General features: G+C 39.2%; 1 protein-coding gene across 2 annotated transcripts in view; it reads left to right on the forward strand.

The window, feature by feature from the left end:
* The window catches only part of LOC135219351 (uncharacterized), a 63,711-nt gene extending 48,215 nt beyond the window's left edge, over window positions 1–15,496 (forward strand). The window contains exons 2-5 of one of the 2 annotated variants that reach the window (XM_064256034.1): window positions 140–435; window positions 2,699–2,844; window positions 4,708–5,398; window positions 14,023–15,496. In XM_064256034.1, the coding sequence (XP_064112104.1) occupies window positions 140–435; window positions 2,699–2,844; window positions 4,708–5,398; window positions 14,023–15,303 (2,414 nt within the window). In that variant the 3' untranslated portion in view covers window positions 15,304–15,496. The remainder of the gene's footprint in view (window positions 1–139; window positions 436–2,698; window positions 2,845–4,707; window positions 5,399–14,022) is intronic. The other variant, XM_064256035.1, reaches the window with a different exon arrangement.
* The last annotated feature ends 1,909 nt before the right edge of the window (window positions 15,497–17,405 follow it).

The following is a 17,405-nucleotide window of genomic DNA, read 5'->3' on the forward strand; positions in this document are numbered from 1 at the left end:
AAAATTACAAGAAGGGGGCTAGTACTACAGTATCATTTCCGAATGTGTCAGTGTGATAGAAATCACCAAAAACCCTCGACATTCCTAAGGATGCCTAGACTCATGTTGATACCGCCCTTCTCTTCTCTTGCCTTTTCAGAAGAGCAGAGCGGATCCAAGAGGAAGCCGCCGTCCTGCTCCCGATGCAGCAACCACGGGAAGGACGCGCCCCTGACGCACCACAAGTGTCCTTACGAGGAATGCGACTGCCTCCTGTGCAAGCTGACGTGGGCCAGGAAGATCGTCATGCGTAAGCAACAGCAGCTGTGGCGCCACAGGAAGGAGACGCAGAAGTGGGAGGAAGCTGCCGCAGAGTCTGTGGGAGGGGGAGGAGGAGGAGGCACTGGCGGCGGTGAGGGAGAAACCGAAGAAGGCGGAGGGAAGCAGAGAGAGAAAGTGAGTCGCACGTTTGGGGTTTCTTTGCTGAACGATCTCAGATAAAATAGGGAGGAAATTAAATCTTGCTCTTTGGGGTTCGAGATAAATCATTTTGATTTTTGGATTCGACTGGCTTATAAATGGTAAATGATCACCTGTTCCATCTAAGTGAATGATGGAAAGGAAGGAAACGAGTAAAATAAAAAGTAAAGAAAAGTGAAAATAAGGATTATGACCTAAAAACCGAGACTATTAGCAACATTCTGCTCACGGATGACCCCTCATCGTTTTCTTTAATATACTGCGGATCTTTCTCCATAAAAGATGAGAACTAGGTCGTTAAGGCAAGTTTACTCACCTTTCAGCACAAATAAAATCTCTGGCCAAATAGCGACAAATATGAGCCTCTTTTAACGGCAAATCAAACCGTCATACATTTTTTAATACGAGTTGTACAGTGGACCCTCAGAAACCACAGATCCACCCGTTTTAATTAGACTGATTAGTGATCATTTGACCAGTTTCTGTAAATTGGACAACATCATATCTCTGCCCTATGCTCTCCCAGTCATGAGTGCAGATTCTTGTGTTCGAACTCACATTGACAGTTTGACACATTCTTGGACAGGAGCACAATAGTGGACTATCTAGATCTAGACTATATCTTCGTTTTCGATGATATTTTCTTTGCTCTCTTCTTTACTCATTTTATTGTTGCGATAGATATTTTCACCGCCACCCTTTCAAACCGGTTTTACTGTTTCAACCATTATACTCGTATAAGACTACTTTGACATTTTCATCTATGCTTTTAGGATAATTAGTAAAAGGGGCAAACCCCTTTCTTCTTGTAGAAACAGGGTGTTACTTCTGTTCTACCGTTATCGGTTTATATGTCAGCCTTCATTATGTCTAATCTTGTGGAATGTTTATAACCCTTTTCAGACGTTATCGACGTCATTCGTTAGTTAAACCAAATAAAAGCTGCGTTCAAGTCCCTCCTTTGACATGAAAGGAGTGACTAAGTTTGTTTTTAACCCAGGAAATATAGGCCAAATTTCGGAAACACGATCGCCTTGTTGTAATCTTCTTTTGAGTCTTAGAATTATGGAAGTAAGAACGGACATCAGTATTAGGAAAGATGAAGTAGTGGAAACCATGAATTAATTTCATTTTTATCGCACCCAAACTTACGCCCATTCTTTTCTCGTAATGGAAAATCTTGTGGTTGTCACTGATCCAATTCAATATGTCAATAGACAGCGCTCGATGTGTCATCAAGGCATAATACCGCATTAACATTTCTCGATGAATGTTGCGATCTATTTGTTTCACTTTTCCATTTTAAATCATATCTCCAAACTGACTTTGCATTGTTGTTAAGGGTAATGTTATCTGAACTGATTATGTAAGCGAGGCTGAACTTATTGCTGAGGACAGGATCAGAAAGTAATGCGTTATAAAACTACGAATATTTGGAGTTTTGTCTTCTTTATTTGTGAAGGTTGGCACTTCACAATCATGCTTCCACCCTTTCTAAGTTTCTTAAATACCATTCCTAACATTTTGATGGGTTTGAGTAACTGGGAAATTTCTCATCAAGCTTCTTGATAGTCCGTGACTTTAAGATTTGTAATGTCGCTATAATGAACAAACCCCCACCCCCCAGGCTCTCCCACTCACTGGGACTTGTTCTATAACACTTTCTCTCCCACTCCCCCTTTTCGCTTACTCGGGGAGTAAGCCTACAAACTACTTTATTGTTGCTATTGTTGTTGTTGGTCTTGTTGGGGGGCGGGGTAAGAAAGGTCTATGGAAAGCCTAAAAAGGTCTGAACAAGGTGTTTCGCGCTGAGTTTAAGAAACAGGAATTTTAGGATAGGATACTTATGATCTATTAGAATGAAAATGTAAAAAATGAATGATGTGCATGTTAAACACCACAGAACAATCGTTTCTAATAAAATATAGCGTATTTGTTTTAACTTTCGTTGGTGAAACAATGCTGTATTTGACCGTAGATTTTAGCACGCTTCTCAGGTAGGCTGGAGGTCAGATCAAACAGCTACACCTGTACGTACTTTCAATTAGTTTCTCTTTTGCAGAATATCAATCATCAGTTATGGCCTATTTAAGAGCAAGAGCCCGTGCCAGAAAAAGGCTGGTTTAATGAGGAGGAAAGGAAGATTTTTATTCCTTAAATAGAAAGAGCACGTGTAGGAAAGCCGAATCAATTTTTGGAATTATAGAATTGTCTTTTTTGTGCTTTTTTTCCCTTGCAGTACTGTGACATGTGCAGAAACCACGGCGTCCTGGTCAGGAACAGAGGTCACAAACGGTCGTGCAAATACGAGAACTGCCCTTGCGACCTCTGCAGCTTCACTCGCAAAAGGAGACAAATTATGCAGCTGCAACAGAAAGTCAAAAGGTAGCTGCGTTGAACTCTCTCCTCTTCTCTCTCTCTCTCTCTCTCTCTCTCTCTCCTCTTCCTCTCTCATTTTGGTCGGTTTATTCTGGTAACTCTTTGTCTCGCTCTCTCTCTCTCTCTCTTCTCTGTCTCTCTCTCTCCTCCTCGTCTCTCTCTCTCTCTCGCTTTTGGTCTGTTTATCTGGTACTCTTTTGTCCTCTCTCTCTCTCTCTCTCTCTCTCTGTCTCTCTCTCTCTCTCCTCTCTCTCTCTCTCTCCCTGTACTCTGTCTCGCTCCAGCCCTTTCTCTCACGTGTGCGCACCCACAGATAGCAACTGAATTTTCCACAGAGAATACCTTGCAATGCATGACATTGGAAGCTCTTCTTCAAAGAAAAGAGTCAAGAAGGCGAGAATGAATGTATATTTCATCTGAGTCAAAAAAAAAAAAATTTTTAATTCAGCTGTGTTAATAGGTTTGTTTGCTTTCATGTCCAAAAAAGGCCACATAAAAACTAAGTTTTAAGAAGTTCTTTTGAATTTTGTGTTCTTCACTTTACCACCACAGGGAAAATGAAACACCGGGTGAAGATCCTGACTAACTTCGTCTTTGTGTCTAAAACATTTTCGATGGAATGATGCATAGTGGTAGAGATTGACAATATGTATGCTACGGGAGCATAACAAACGAACAGGTAGACCGTTTGTAGTGTCCCACTGGCATATATATTGTGATTTTCTACCACCGTGTATCATTCCATCGGAAACGTTTTAGATATAATGACGAAACCAGTTAGGAACTACGCCTAGTGCTTCATTTCCCCTGTGGTACAGGTGCATATACTATATAAATTATACGAGTCGGAGTGATTATAACCGCAGATTATATATATATATATATATATAGATATATATAGATTATATATATATTCATATATATATATATATATATATATATATATATAGATATATATATATATATATATATATATATATATATATATATATATATATATAGTGTAGTTGTATATATATATATATATATATATATATATATATATATATATATATATATGTGTGTGTGTGTGTGTGTGTATATATATATATATGTATGATATATATATATATATATATATATATATATATATATGTGTGTGTGTGTGTGGTGGTGTGTGTGTGTGTGTGTGTGTACATTGAGACTGACGATCCGAGAACACAAGCCAACTTCCCGGAGATAATTTGACTGAAGCCTCAGTTGGATTCCCTACTCTCAGCGCTACGTGATTACCATTGGGATTAGTTTTAGGCGCACTAATTTCTCCCGACGGAGCAAACTGATTAAATCAAGATAATTCACATTTTTATGACGAATAAAAAGCAACTCTACCTTGGCAAATGCAAGAGACGTGAAACCCTTTTAAAGTGGATATTTTGTGGAAGTATATCATCATAAAATTCAGAATGCCTTAGCTTTCAATAGTTCCTCGTAGCTTCGTCATTGGCCCTCTTCACTAGAAAGTCTTCTGATTGCTTAGTCAGTTCTTTTCAAAAAAATTAAAATTAATTTTCCCTTGGTTCCCGTTGTTAATCTTGTATATGAGCCTCGTTTGATTTGCAGGTATACTCTCCTTTTTCCCCATTGTATATATCAGGTGCAGTTTTATAGATTTATTTTCATTTTTCTTCAAAGCAAAAGCCAGTCCTAAATCAGAAAGAGAACTACTACACTGGGACTGAGCAAAGGTTCTTACCTCAGTGCCAGAAAAAAAATTATTAATGATCAAATAAATAAATAAGTAAAAATTAAACAAAAAGTCCCCCTTCTCTTATTAGAATGAATAGGCGAAACCAGGGACAATAGATAATCCGGAATTTGACTTTCCAGATCGAAAATCACGACGCAGCAGTTCCAGGAGGCGACGGAATGGGTGGCTAAGCTGACGGCGGAACTGGCAAACCTCGGGATAGATGACGTCCCTATGTCAACGTTGGTGACACCCATGGCACCCACTTCCAACCTCCCCCCTCCGCATGGCTCGTTCCCTCCTCCCCAAGGTCCTCCTCCTCCAGGACCTCCTGTAGAAGGTGGCTATCCCTCGAACCTCCCCCCAGGACTCTACCCGCCTGCCCAGCACCCGCTGGAGTCTTACCCTCCTCCCCATCAGCCTCCTTCCTGCAGTCGCATGGCGACGAGACCTTTCATGGCAGTGACACCCGTCTCTGCAGCAGAGCATTATCCTTCCACCTCCTACGCCATGGATCCTGGGCCCTCTTGTTCCTCTCCTTCAACCGCGTGCGCTGTAGCAGGGACGGTGTCTGGGGTACCACCATCCTACGGGGGGATGTCCTCCGCCAACATCCACTTACCGATGGATTCGTCGACTTCCTTCGCAGCCTTGTGCCCTCCTTCGCCGTCGTACACTTCCTTATCAGCCTCGCCTCTGTCTGACTATGATCCTTCCTACCCGGGATGCCCTTCGCCGCTGCTGTCCTACCTTTCTGCCGACAACCCCAATCGCGAGATGACCTCCATTCCACAGCAGTCGTGCGCCATGATCAGCAACGCTCAGTCTTCGGTTAGTAACAAGTCGCTTGGTTTTTGGTTTTCATGTAATTTTTTTATTATTATTATTATTATTATGATCAAACTTTTAGTTCTTTCTTCTTTCTTTTTGATGAGTCTACTGAATGAAGGGAAAATGGACAGCGGGGTTCATGTCGCAATTTTAGTAAAAAAAATTAATTAAAGATAGAGAGAGAGAGAGAGAGAGAGAGAGAGAGAGAGAGAGAGAGAGAGAGAGAGGCAGTAGTGACAAAAAACTGTAGGCTTACTATTGGTATTGCAAGAGAGATTACCCAAGCTACGCAACTTTAGCTGCTTCGCATAAGACATGGTCGATGTAACTTTATCAATAAATCTGCGAGCTAGAGAGGTTAATGTCATGACTCCACGTGGCTGCTCCCTGCATATTCGACCTTACACGTCCAGTAATTAGGTTGTTAGGGCCCCTGACTGAACAGGTACGCCAATTTTTCTCTGTAGAGGACTGCCCCGTCTGCATTCCTTGGCTCAAAGCCATCTGGCCTCCATTAAACAGCGTGGCTTCGTTTTAAATGAAATGACTGCTTGCATACGTAGAGCTTCTAAGACACGTGGCCTCTTCACATCGTATCGTACTCTCTCTCTCTCTCTTTCTGTTAAAGGAAGAGAGTGGAGCCCAATACTGGGCAACGCAATTGCTATCTGGAACGAATTCCATTCCCCAAAATGGAAGAATCTGCAAGGCTGGAATCCAGAACTGAATCATCCAGGCAGGGTGCAGCAGCAGATGATGTCAAGTCCACGTGACTAAATTTTTCATGAAGAAGTTCGATCGTTACATTTAGGAAATTTATATGAAAAATGCACTATACTGCATGGAAGATACGCTGTAACGTTGGGTAAGAGAGAGAGAGAGAGAGAGAGAGAGAGAGAGAGAGAGAGAGAGAGAGAGAGAGAGATTACAGAGCAGGGATTCAGCGACGAAATTCCACGATAATAAAAAAATAGACTTTTGTTGCCACTTGGCTTGTTATCTACCTATTCCGGTATAGTACTAAACATGGTGGAAGCTCCTTAGGACGCCGTGTTTAGTACTATATAGATATCGTTTATGAATATAATTTGTCGTCCACACAATAAACAAAAGGAATATTTAATCCTTTGATTCCCCAGGGGCTAGCATGGGTCCCCGCACATAGGGGCAAGAGGAGGCACTTGGCCCCCCTAAAATCCTGGAAAAAATGTATATATAGATATTTCATTTATTACATTTAACTACATCACTTTGTTTTCCTTCCGTTGTACAATATATTCTTTCAGTATAAGTAAATTAAAGGTGCAATTATGTATTATATAATATTTGTAGTTTACAGTATAATAACTGCGTTGTTCTTTCTAGAAATATTTGAATTCGGCAGAACAGTATATGGGACTGTTGAAAAAAGTCAATGTAACATTGTATTTTTTCTTTAACGCAAGTTGTTTCACGTAAATTATTGGCATCGCAGTACCACTGCATATATTGAGCTTCCGCCATGTTTAATGCCAACACCTTGGAGTAGATGACACGTAGATAAGCCAAAGTAACATCGATTTTTTTTATTCTTCATTTTTATGAGAAGTCAGTGGAAAAACAATCACGTACATCTCAGGTTTCTCATAAGAAGTTGTCACCTGAACTTTAACGATCGCAGATGTATGTCTTTAACAAGAGAGAGAGAGAGAGAGAGAGAGAGAGAGAGAGAGAGAGAGAGAGAGAGAGAGAGAGAGTTCAATATCCCGAAATCATAGGCAAGTGTATATAGTACATATTATGTAAAGTTTCCGGCGTGCTAAGGTTGCGGCTGCCTTGCTGGGAGAGTTGCCATAAAGCTGTATGATCAATAAATGCCTAATAAATAACAAACGTCTCTCTCTCTCTCTCTCTCTCTCTCTCTCTCTCTCTCTCTCTCTCTCTCTCTCTCTCTCTCTCTCTCTCTCTGTTAGATTTTAACAACTGTATTTTTTCTATTTTAACCATTTCATCCGGTTAAATAATAAGCTGAATTTTAATTTTTTCCTTTTAGCATAATCTAATGACCTAGCAAAATTAAGTATTTCCGTTGTGTATGAACGCACTTGCTTTAGTACCAGTTTGCAATCACGAATCAAACAGGCGAGCGGTAGGAAGACGCACAGCAGAAAAAAAGATCCGTTCAGCACCCAATCTTTGGCCAGTAAAACGGCCAATATAATAGCTGTCCTTGCTGTTGGCAGAACTTGCGTCACGGTTTCTGGCGGGTGGGTAAAATTGCCGTCATCATGTGAAAAGATACCACCAGGAAACACTAGCGGAACAAGAAAAATGTCATGGGTTTCCCACCAATTTCCATATTATACACATACGTATATTATACATAGGTGAATAACTTGATCACGAAATATATAAAACTTGATGTTCAGTATAAATAAAGGTACTGCCGCGAAGGGAAATGAAAACACGAGAACTGCCGAGATCTTTCGGTCTTAACGACCCTTTATTTGAATAGGCAAGACTTGTCAGAACAGAGACCGAACGTGTGTGTATATATGTATATGTGTGTGTGTGTGTGTGTGTGTGTGTGTGTGTGTGTGTTTATGGGTTTAGACCCGCTAGTTCCAGGAAATGCTCCTGTTTGACACTTGCAGTAGACATCAGTTCTTAATGAATCGTGTTTACGATATCATATTAATATTTTCGAGTGTCATCATTTGTTGACAAGAGCTTCGAAATCCCTTGATAACTACCCTGTGGTTTAGGCGATGTATCCTATCTGTCTTTTTCCTTTCAATAACAGTAATCGAGAAAGGCGTTAGTAAACTCATCTTCAAAATGATCGTGAGTTTGTTCAATAGGTAACGAGCAAAAATATCTCAATTTTAGACATGAAGTTGTAGTACACCCCGGGCCAAGTATTTCTCTCCACTGCGCCAGCCCCTAAACAGGTCCGTAGACTGAAGGGTACCTTAGTCCTTCCTGCTTTTTGTGGACGGCAAGGAACATCCGTCAAGAACATCCCTATGGTCGAGAGTTGCTATTTTTCAATTCTTCATTACCGTCATTTTTATTTATATGATATATATATATATATATATCTATATATATATTATAATATATATATATATATATATATATAGATATATATATATCTTGGCTATAAGTTGTCTTACGGGAAAGTAAAAACGTCTCAGAAGTAAGTTTGCAAAAATTCGATAAGCCGATGTATGTTTAATCCGTAAGAAGTTGCGAATGCGTTCATAACAGACGGCAATAAAGAAAAAAAAATGCGCCGAAGCTTCTCTGGCGTAATCGAGTTTTCTGTACAACGTATAATCAAGGCTACCGAAAATAGATCTATCTTTCGGTGGTCTCTGTATAATACTGTAAGAGATGCAGCCCATGGAACTCTAAACACGGGCCGGCGGTGGCCTGGCCTATATCGTTGCCAGACGCACGATTGTGGCTAACTTTAACCTTAAATGAAATAAACATTATGAGGCTAGAGGGCTGCAATTTGGTATGTTATATGATTGGAGGGTGGATGATTAACTTCCTAATTTGCAGCCCTCTATCCTCAGTCGTTTTTAAGACCTGAGGGCGGAAAGAAAAAGTGCGGCCGGACAGCCAAGGCCGCCACAGTATTTTTCTTTTCAGAAATACTTATAAAAAAGGGAGGCCTCGTATAAGTAAGATCACGTTGCAATAGACAATACGAATTATCATTGATTTGCGCTATTGGTGGGATGATGTAATACTTTTATGTAAGTAGTCGTTGCGACATCATTCATCTGTCGGTCAGTTTCTGGTACGAGGGTACGGCGGCACTGCAAGCCTCCTCCTGCATGATGATTAATCGCGTTATACAAATCTTCATCGCCCGCTTACTCACCTGACTGTGACCCCTTCTGAAGTCATCTCAGGTCAGCTATCGACGCTGAGAATCTTATAGCGAGTTTCAATAGAGATTATATATCTTTCCTTATCCATTTTCCTCGTTCTGGCTAAAGGACGCTGCGTCCTGGAATGGGGGCGTTTTGCACAAGACAATGCAAGCTCGTCTAGCGAAGTTTGGTGATGCAAGTATATATACAATACTCGAAGGTGCGGGAGAGTTATCTTGGCTGGAGACCCTCTCTTGCGTCTTACCTATTTGCATATAATGACCCTGGCTTATTTCTCTTCTTGTTTCTGTTCTGGCCTCGCTGTTGTTGTTGCTTTTTTTTTTCAGAACAAAACTATTATGAAACCCGTTTACACTTCGTGTGGGATTAGGTTCACTATCGTGAGCGATTTTAGAGGCCTCTTTTCGCGACGTGATCTCCTTCTCTCTTTCTTTTAGAGATATATATTACATATTTATAGATGGAAAGATAAATGGATAACATTAGTAGTACTAAGCCCTATTCGTATCGCAATTACATAATATTCAGTAAAAAAATAGTATTCATTTTGTAAGATATGGTCAAATGAATAATTAAGCTACAATACATGAACAACATAGTGAGTGTATCTATCAAATTTTGAAACTCATAGCAAAATAAAGCCAGTAGAAAATCAGCCTAACTTTCTTCAGCGTGATAATGCTTTATGAAACTCTCAGCCGCTACCTGTGAAACTTTAAGCCACGGCCAGGTGGTGGCCTGTGTTGTTAGCATCTATATCGTTGCCAGACGCACGTTGTTATGGCTAATTTAACCTTAAATAAAATTAAAACTACTGAGGCTAGAGGGCTGCAAATTTTTGACGAGTGGAGGGTGGATGATATACATGCCAATTTGCAGCCCTCTAGCATCAGTAGTTTTTAAGATCTGAGGGCGGACAGAAGAAGCGCGGACGGACAGACAAACACCCGTCTCAATAGATTTCTTTTTTTTTTACAGAAAACTAAAATTACCAGCACGTAAAAAGTGGCTAAAAGATGACTCAACCCACTTTGAAGCAGGGATTCTAGTACTGGTTTATAATACTAGTAGAATAATTATAAAAAAATGATAACACGAGAAAATAATACTTCTGGGTCCATAATAATTACCGAATATTGAAGCTGATGTAGTCATGTACAATCACTTGCATTTACAGATACAGACGAAAATCCACCGGAAATCATATTGCAACACCGAAGAAAAACAAATATCAACCTACCGTCGTCAAAAGTCATAACTTCATCAATTTCTGGTGTTCAAATTTATATATATATATATATATATATATATATATATATATATATATATATATATATATATATATAGATAGATAGATAGATAGATAGATAGATAGATAGATAGATAGATAAATCGAAAGGCAAGGAAATGCCACTATCCACGATTACAGTTGATGTCTCCTTTACAGACGTCATTCTCTCATCTCTCTCTCTCTCGTCTCTCTCTCCTCGACTTCTCTCTCTGCTCTCTCTCATATGCAGCAGTGTTTCGTCACCATCATAAACGATGAGGCTCGACAGATCTAGTTGTGATTCGTCTCAGGCTTCTTCTTTTCGTTTTATTTTTTTTTTTTTTTTTTGCACCAATCGATTGTTCAGAATATATTTTTTGTACGAAAAAAAATGTCGTCCTTTACTGTTTCTGACTACAAAGCAAAATAATAGAAGTCTGTCACTGTCAACAAAGTTATTTGTATAGATACACGAATATATTATATTTATATCTATATATATATATATAATATATATATATATATATATATATATATATATATATATATTTATATATATGTGTGTGTGTGTGTGTGTGTGTGTGTGTGTGTGTGTGTGTGCGCGTGTGTGTGTGTGTGTGCATTGTATATATAAATATATGTTTGCGTGTCTGTGTATGTGTGTATATGTATAAATTTTATGGTTAGAAGAACTAGTGTACCCATATAATGGTAATATGAGAGAACAGCATTAAGTCTGAAAACGTCCATTACGCGTGGCTTGTGGTTGTTATAGACAAAAAAAAAAATACATGGATGCATTTCCATTACATTATATGAAGATGAGTTTTCTGAATTCAAGAATCCTTGAATAATGATAATCACGCGGATTTTTTCAGTTCCAATTCTTGGGAAACCTTCGCATTTCAAATCAGTCAGACTGGAACTGACTATTGTTACATTGTCACAAAAGCCTATGCTTCATTATACTAACTGTTAAATAAAAAAAAATCATTTGAAATGAAGTAAATAGCAAAGACAAGCATTCAGCCTTGAGTGTTGGTGCTACAGCTTTCAGCACATAGAGAGAGAATCCTCACTCACCTCTTACGAACGAAAGTAGAACGAAACAAAAAAGTGATTATCAAGTGGGAATCCATACTGTTGAGAAAATGGCAGCTGTTCCCTTAACCATTTTATCAGTCGCGGTTCCAGTTCTTCCTTCCTCACCTGTGAGGAAATTGAAACAACAGGCCAACAACAGGAAGAAGATAGAGCTCAGGGGACCTGTCTACGGTCCAGTCCAGTCTGGCAGTGATTCAGGTTGTTGCCTATGTAAGGACTATCCGGAATAAGTGCTGAAGATAGTTTTCAACGCTCTGTCAACATTCCCTCTTCAAGGAATTTCGTCTCAGGCCCAGAAAAGAGGTGATTGTACAGCATAGTGTTGGCACCGATGGCTTGTAAAATTATTATTATTATTATTATTATTATTATTATTATTATTATTATTATTATTATTATTATTATTATTATTATTCAAAACTGATTTATGTCGCTAATGACCCTTACAACATCCATTGTAGCGGCTTAATTGGAATGCAACACCTACAAGAGTAAGTTAGCTATTTCATTGGAATATTCTTTCTCATGTGAAGTTTGAGACTCGTCCTGTAATTATTATTAACACATAAACAGCCGAGTTATAAAATACGTGTCGATCACGAGTAAACAAATTTTTAAAAGTTCTATATTATATGCTACTTTGACTACTGATTATGATTTTGAAGTTTGTCGGCTATGAAGCATCGAATGGTCCTTTGCCAAAGTCATAGTTTCTGTTTTCATTACTTGCATATTAATGTCTGGATTTCATATTAGTCTTTTTAATTCTTAAAGATCTTTCAATGTGTCAGTGACATTTTGTTTTCTTATGGTCATCTAATAATACTGACAGAATAAATAAGTAATGAATGTTAACGGTTGTCGTTAAAGTACTAGATATTTTTCAGTAATTAGTCAAGAAATGGTTTAAGAAATTTGTGCAAATATCCTAAGTTCCTGCAATAAAGTTTTGTTGCATCATTTCACTTCCTTCGTGCACTGCCACACATCATTGCCGCAGAGCAAAGCCGAAATTGGGAAATGTCACTGTCACTCTTCTCCCGATGAGCTGAATTTCACCGTTGCAGAAGATACCCTGAGACGGGATCGCCTAGCAGCGCCGTTTGTCATTTGAATTAACGATCTTCTCTCTGTTTCAGGTTTATCCCGAAGTAATGCAAAGTAACTCTCAGCTTTGAAAGATTTTCATGACGCTGACGCTCAGAGAGGAAACAGACTTTTAGTCATTCCAAAACACTGTGATACAATCATAAGTTTTAGCTTATTTCCTCTGCCTTTTGCTCAATCAATATGTGATCGCCTGTGCTTTACTTGGAAGGCTGGATCTTCTGATTTGAAATGCCGTGTCGTACAAGGGGAATTTTCTTTCTTTGTGATGGACTCTCACTTTATTAAACAAGCTACAATAAATATAAGAATCTTTCAATTCATTACCCATAACCTCCTTTCGTAGTGGATCCCATTCTGCATCAGAAATTACTATTTAAAGACATTAATTAGTGACTGCAGCATCATGATGGTCCCGTCCTAGAAATTAAGTGCTTAGGTAGCACATCAGGTCTCACATGAAGGAAGACTTCGTTTAATTTTGCTCTCTAACTATACTGATTTCTTCATTTTCATTCCAATAAGTAATGGAGCATACAATGATCGGGAACTGAATGATCACTGTGTGAGCCAAGAGTGAAAGCTCTCCTGATTTTTCCCGGATCAGTCATTAAGATGAGCAAGATATTGTTCAGATGAGCTCCTTATCCTTCAAATAACCTCCATAGTCATTTTGATTCCTAAGGCCTTTCACGATTCCTTAAGAAATAAAAAGATAAATAAATAAGACAAGCTTGCTGAGTGATATGCAACATCCTTTCAGTTATAGTTATCTAGATTTTCACGACTAGATTACTGTGGCAGAGTTCATTAAGCTCCTGTTTCTATAGTGGGTTGCAATTGCAAGAGGAAATATTCAATCTCAAGAATCAAGACAGAAAACTTGAAAACGTCCTCAAGTATTGGGTTCTTCCAAACGTGTTGACAATCATTTTGACCACAGTGGAGATACAAGTAGCGCTGCCTCCACTGGCACCTGATCAACAGCCTGAGGGTGATACACAGAATCAATAACCCATCGATTTTGTTTCAACAGCCCATGAAAATCTTTCTCAGCTGCTTTAGTTACTTTGCCAACTGAACTTTCTTCTTACACTGAAACATTAACAAACAATGAATAGCTACTTGCAACCTGATTTCAAGTTCAGCTAGGAACACTTAAGTAGCTATAACCTGTGCTGCATGAACGTACTACTGTAAGAATGTCCATTATTTGTTTTAACATATACTAAGATGACCTATATCTGTCTTTGCAGGAGCCATTAGACTGTAGTGATCATCCAATACACAGTTCTAGGTCTCATAAACATGCTCATAACAGACTTCAAGAACATATTGAAAACCCTAGTATGTATAGTAACAGATCCTTATATAGCAACCCTCAAAGCACTCACCGTGGTTGGCCTACTGAACCGCGAAATGTAGAAGAAATTACCCCAGAAACTTACTGGGCGGGACAAAGAAGGAGGAGTGAGGGAGTCATCCTGCCGACTTACCAACACAGTCAGAGAAGAAACAGTGACAGCATTTTACAGGGAATTATCTATCGGCCAAGCCAGAGGAGGAACAGTGATGGGGTCATCAAGAAATTTTACGGACAAAGCCAAAGAGGGAACAATGACCCCGTCATCCAAGAGGGCTACATGCAAGAGGACAGGGGAGCTGGCGAAGGCGAACCCCAAAAACACTTCAAGGCAGATTTGAGGGAGAGCAGTGAAGGGGTCATCGAGGAAGGTCACGAGGCAGAGGACAGAATACGAAGCATTTATCATCTAGATCAGAGACGAAACAGTGACGGAGTCATCCTCACGAGACACAGGCTGAACGAGAGACGGAACAGCGACGGAGTTATTAAGAAATGCTTCGCTCTGAGTCAGAGAGGGAACTTTGACAGGCTCACCCAGAGGCACGTGATGCACCCTATGGAAAAAAGCGACGAGGAACTCCACAGCATCCACAGGGAGAATGAAAGACGAAGCAGTGATGAAATCAGTCAGGAGAGCTACGGGATTGAACACAGGAGAAATAGTATTGATTTCGTACACGAAAACTATAGATTGGGAGAGAGGAGAAACAGCGACGATGCCCTGAGAGCTTTTTATTGGCCGTGCCATAGGAGTGACAGCGGGGAAACTATCCCTGAGAACTGGCAAGGCCAAAGGAGAGACAGCGATGAATATATCCAAAGAAGTTTCCCCTCGAACAAAGACCACTTCTTCGAGAATACTCTGAGGAGAGAACACGAGGTGATGGAAAGACTCAACAGAACTGTACCCATAACTGATGCCAGCGTGACCTTCAGTTCCGACCATAGATTACATTACCCCATTCGACCGCCAGTGAATGAGGATGAATGCCAGCAAGCCACTGGCATTCGAAAGGATGGCACCATCCCGAGAGTGGATGACAGTGACACTATGATGAGCTGGAGCAGTCACCAGATTCATGATGAGGGTCCTGTTCCTCCTCTGGAACAAAATGATGAAGAGATGGAAGGACCTCTTGATCTGACAACGCGTTCATCCTCGAGAGATTGAATATTTCCCCTTAACTGATGAACACACCCAGATCAACAATCTTTATGATATTAATATTTCAAATGAAGGAGGGATACGTCTCAAGTTAACTGCTGTATATCACTGATTTATCAAAGCAAGTTTAGATTAACAATAAATATCTGTAAGTAATATATAAACAAAAACAATAAAAGCCACTATATGTATAAACTCACGACTTTTTTCAATGGGACTACCAAGTGATTTCTTTTTCTAAAGAACGTTGAATATTATACGTTCTCTAGCAGTTTACAACACATAACGTGCAACAAACATAAAACGGATCATATTTCAGCTAAAAGTTATGACACATTATATAAGAGCCTTTCATTACCGAAGGCTTGTCATGAATGAGTCGAGCGAAGATCAGAGCTCACACTTCTTATTGGCTAAGTAACAGGAGGTATTGTTGCCATGAACATTATTCTTCTTCTTGCGAATAGGTTTATGAAGTGGATTCTGACGCCAGAAGACGGTAGTTCTAGACTCCCCTGGTGCAGAAAAATATTGCTTAGGCTTTGAAGGTTGCAGTTCTGTTCTGGAGGGGAACAGGAGTTTTCCCCGCTTGCTATCCATAGGCCTAGATGAAATGAGATATGAGTTTTGAATTAACTACACCTGCCATTTAAGAAAGAATCCCTTTACTAAATGTTGCAGGAGACCATGGTAGTAGTCTGGGTCACAGTAGGGACAGATAAAGACCTGGTTATTATAATGTATTACGTTTAGAACCAAAATGTTATTCTCAGCATCCTAAGGACCGACCAGTCGCGTGGTGGTAATATGCTTGGGTGAAATATTATCAGCCTTCATTTTTTGTTCACCAAATATCATTTCTTAATCCTGTTTGGCATTCTGCAAAAGTTAAAGGAATTCGCGTGAAATAATCTTCAAAAGCAGTCCATTCACAAACGTGTCAAATGATTGTGTTGTAGAAAGAGGCACTCCCGACAGTCACATACTTTAAGTCAATCAAGCCAAGAAGATATTTCAGCCAAGCACCTCTGCCTATGATCCAGTAGCCTTTAATCCCTACTGTAACATTACCCTCATGATGCAGTACCTTACTTCCATAGACAACTCAAAAACTCCACAGAGTGCAGGACTTTTTTTTAACCACTCTCATCATATATAATGAGCCTCTAGCCTGGCCCAAAACATTGTTTAATTCACTTAATCTCTCACCTCACGCACTCAGGACAAAAGCTGAAATTTGGCTACCTTTGACCTCTTGATTTTTGCTACCAGTACGAAAACCATAAATGGAAATGAATGCCTACGCATTAAACTCTCAGCAACATAAACTGATCTCTGTGTGATTTCCAGGAGTCGTCTGGGAACGGCAATGAGTCCAAATGAGGCTCATAGCGCTGAAGGGTAAGTGAATATGGGGTAAATAGATTTGGTCACCAACAGGAATCAGTGTCTGACGGAGCATAACAAGAAAAATAAATGGTATTATTATAAAGTATATAATATATATATATATATATATATATATATATATATATATTATATATATATATATATATATATATATATATATATATATATATACATATAGACATATATGGTGCTGGAATAAAAATAATGTCAATTAAAGAACATTTATAGCGGACTAATATAGCAGATTAACATCCTTAAATATGTTTACGAGCATTAGTAAATCCTCTGCTGATTTGTTGTCCTAATTAAGACCAAAAATTAACTAGGTAGCTTTCATTGAATAGAATTATTTTATATTAAAACACTGAATTGAGAAACTAAGATCATCATTTTTACTTTAAATGAGTCCCTTTCTAAGGGGGGAGTATCACTGCAAATAACAGCTGTTTCAACATCACTGAGTTTGCGTAGTCTTCTATGTGCATCTCTCAAGATTTCGTTTACACGGGAGCAAGCCTAAAAACTACTTTTTTGTTGTTGTTCTTGCTGGGGAGGTAAGAAGGCCCTTAAAAGGTCTGAAAAAGGTATTTTTCGTTGAGCTAAGATACAGGAATTATAGGATAGGATATTTATACTGATGAGAACGAAAAAGTAAAAAAAAAAATCAATAATGTGCGTATCAAACAGTACAGAAAAAT

Source organism: Macrobrachium nipponense, chromosome 1, assembly GCF_015104395.2.
Source record: "Macrobrachium nipponense isolate FS-2020 chromosome 1, ASM1510439v2, whole genome shotgun sequence".
NCBI lineage: Eukaryota > Metazoa > Arthropoda > Malacostraca > Decapoda > Palaemonidae > Macrobrachium > Macrobrachium nipponense.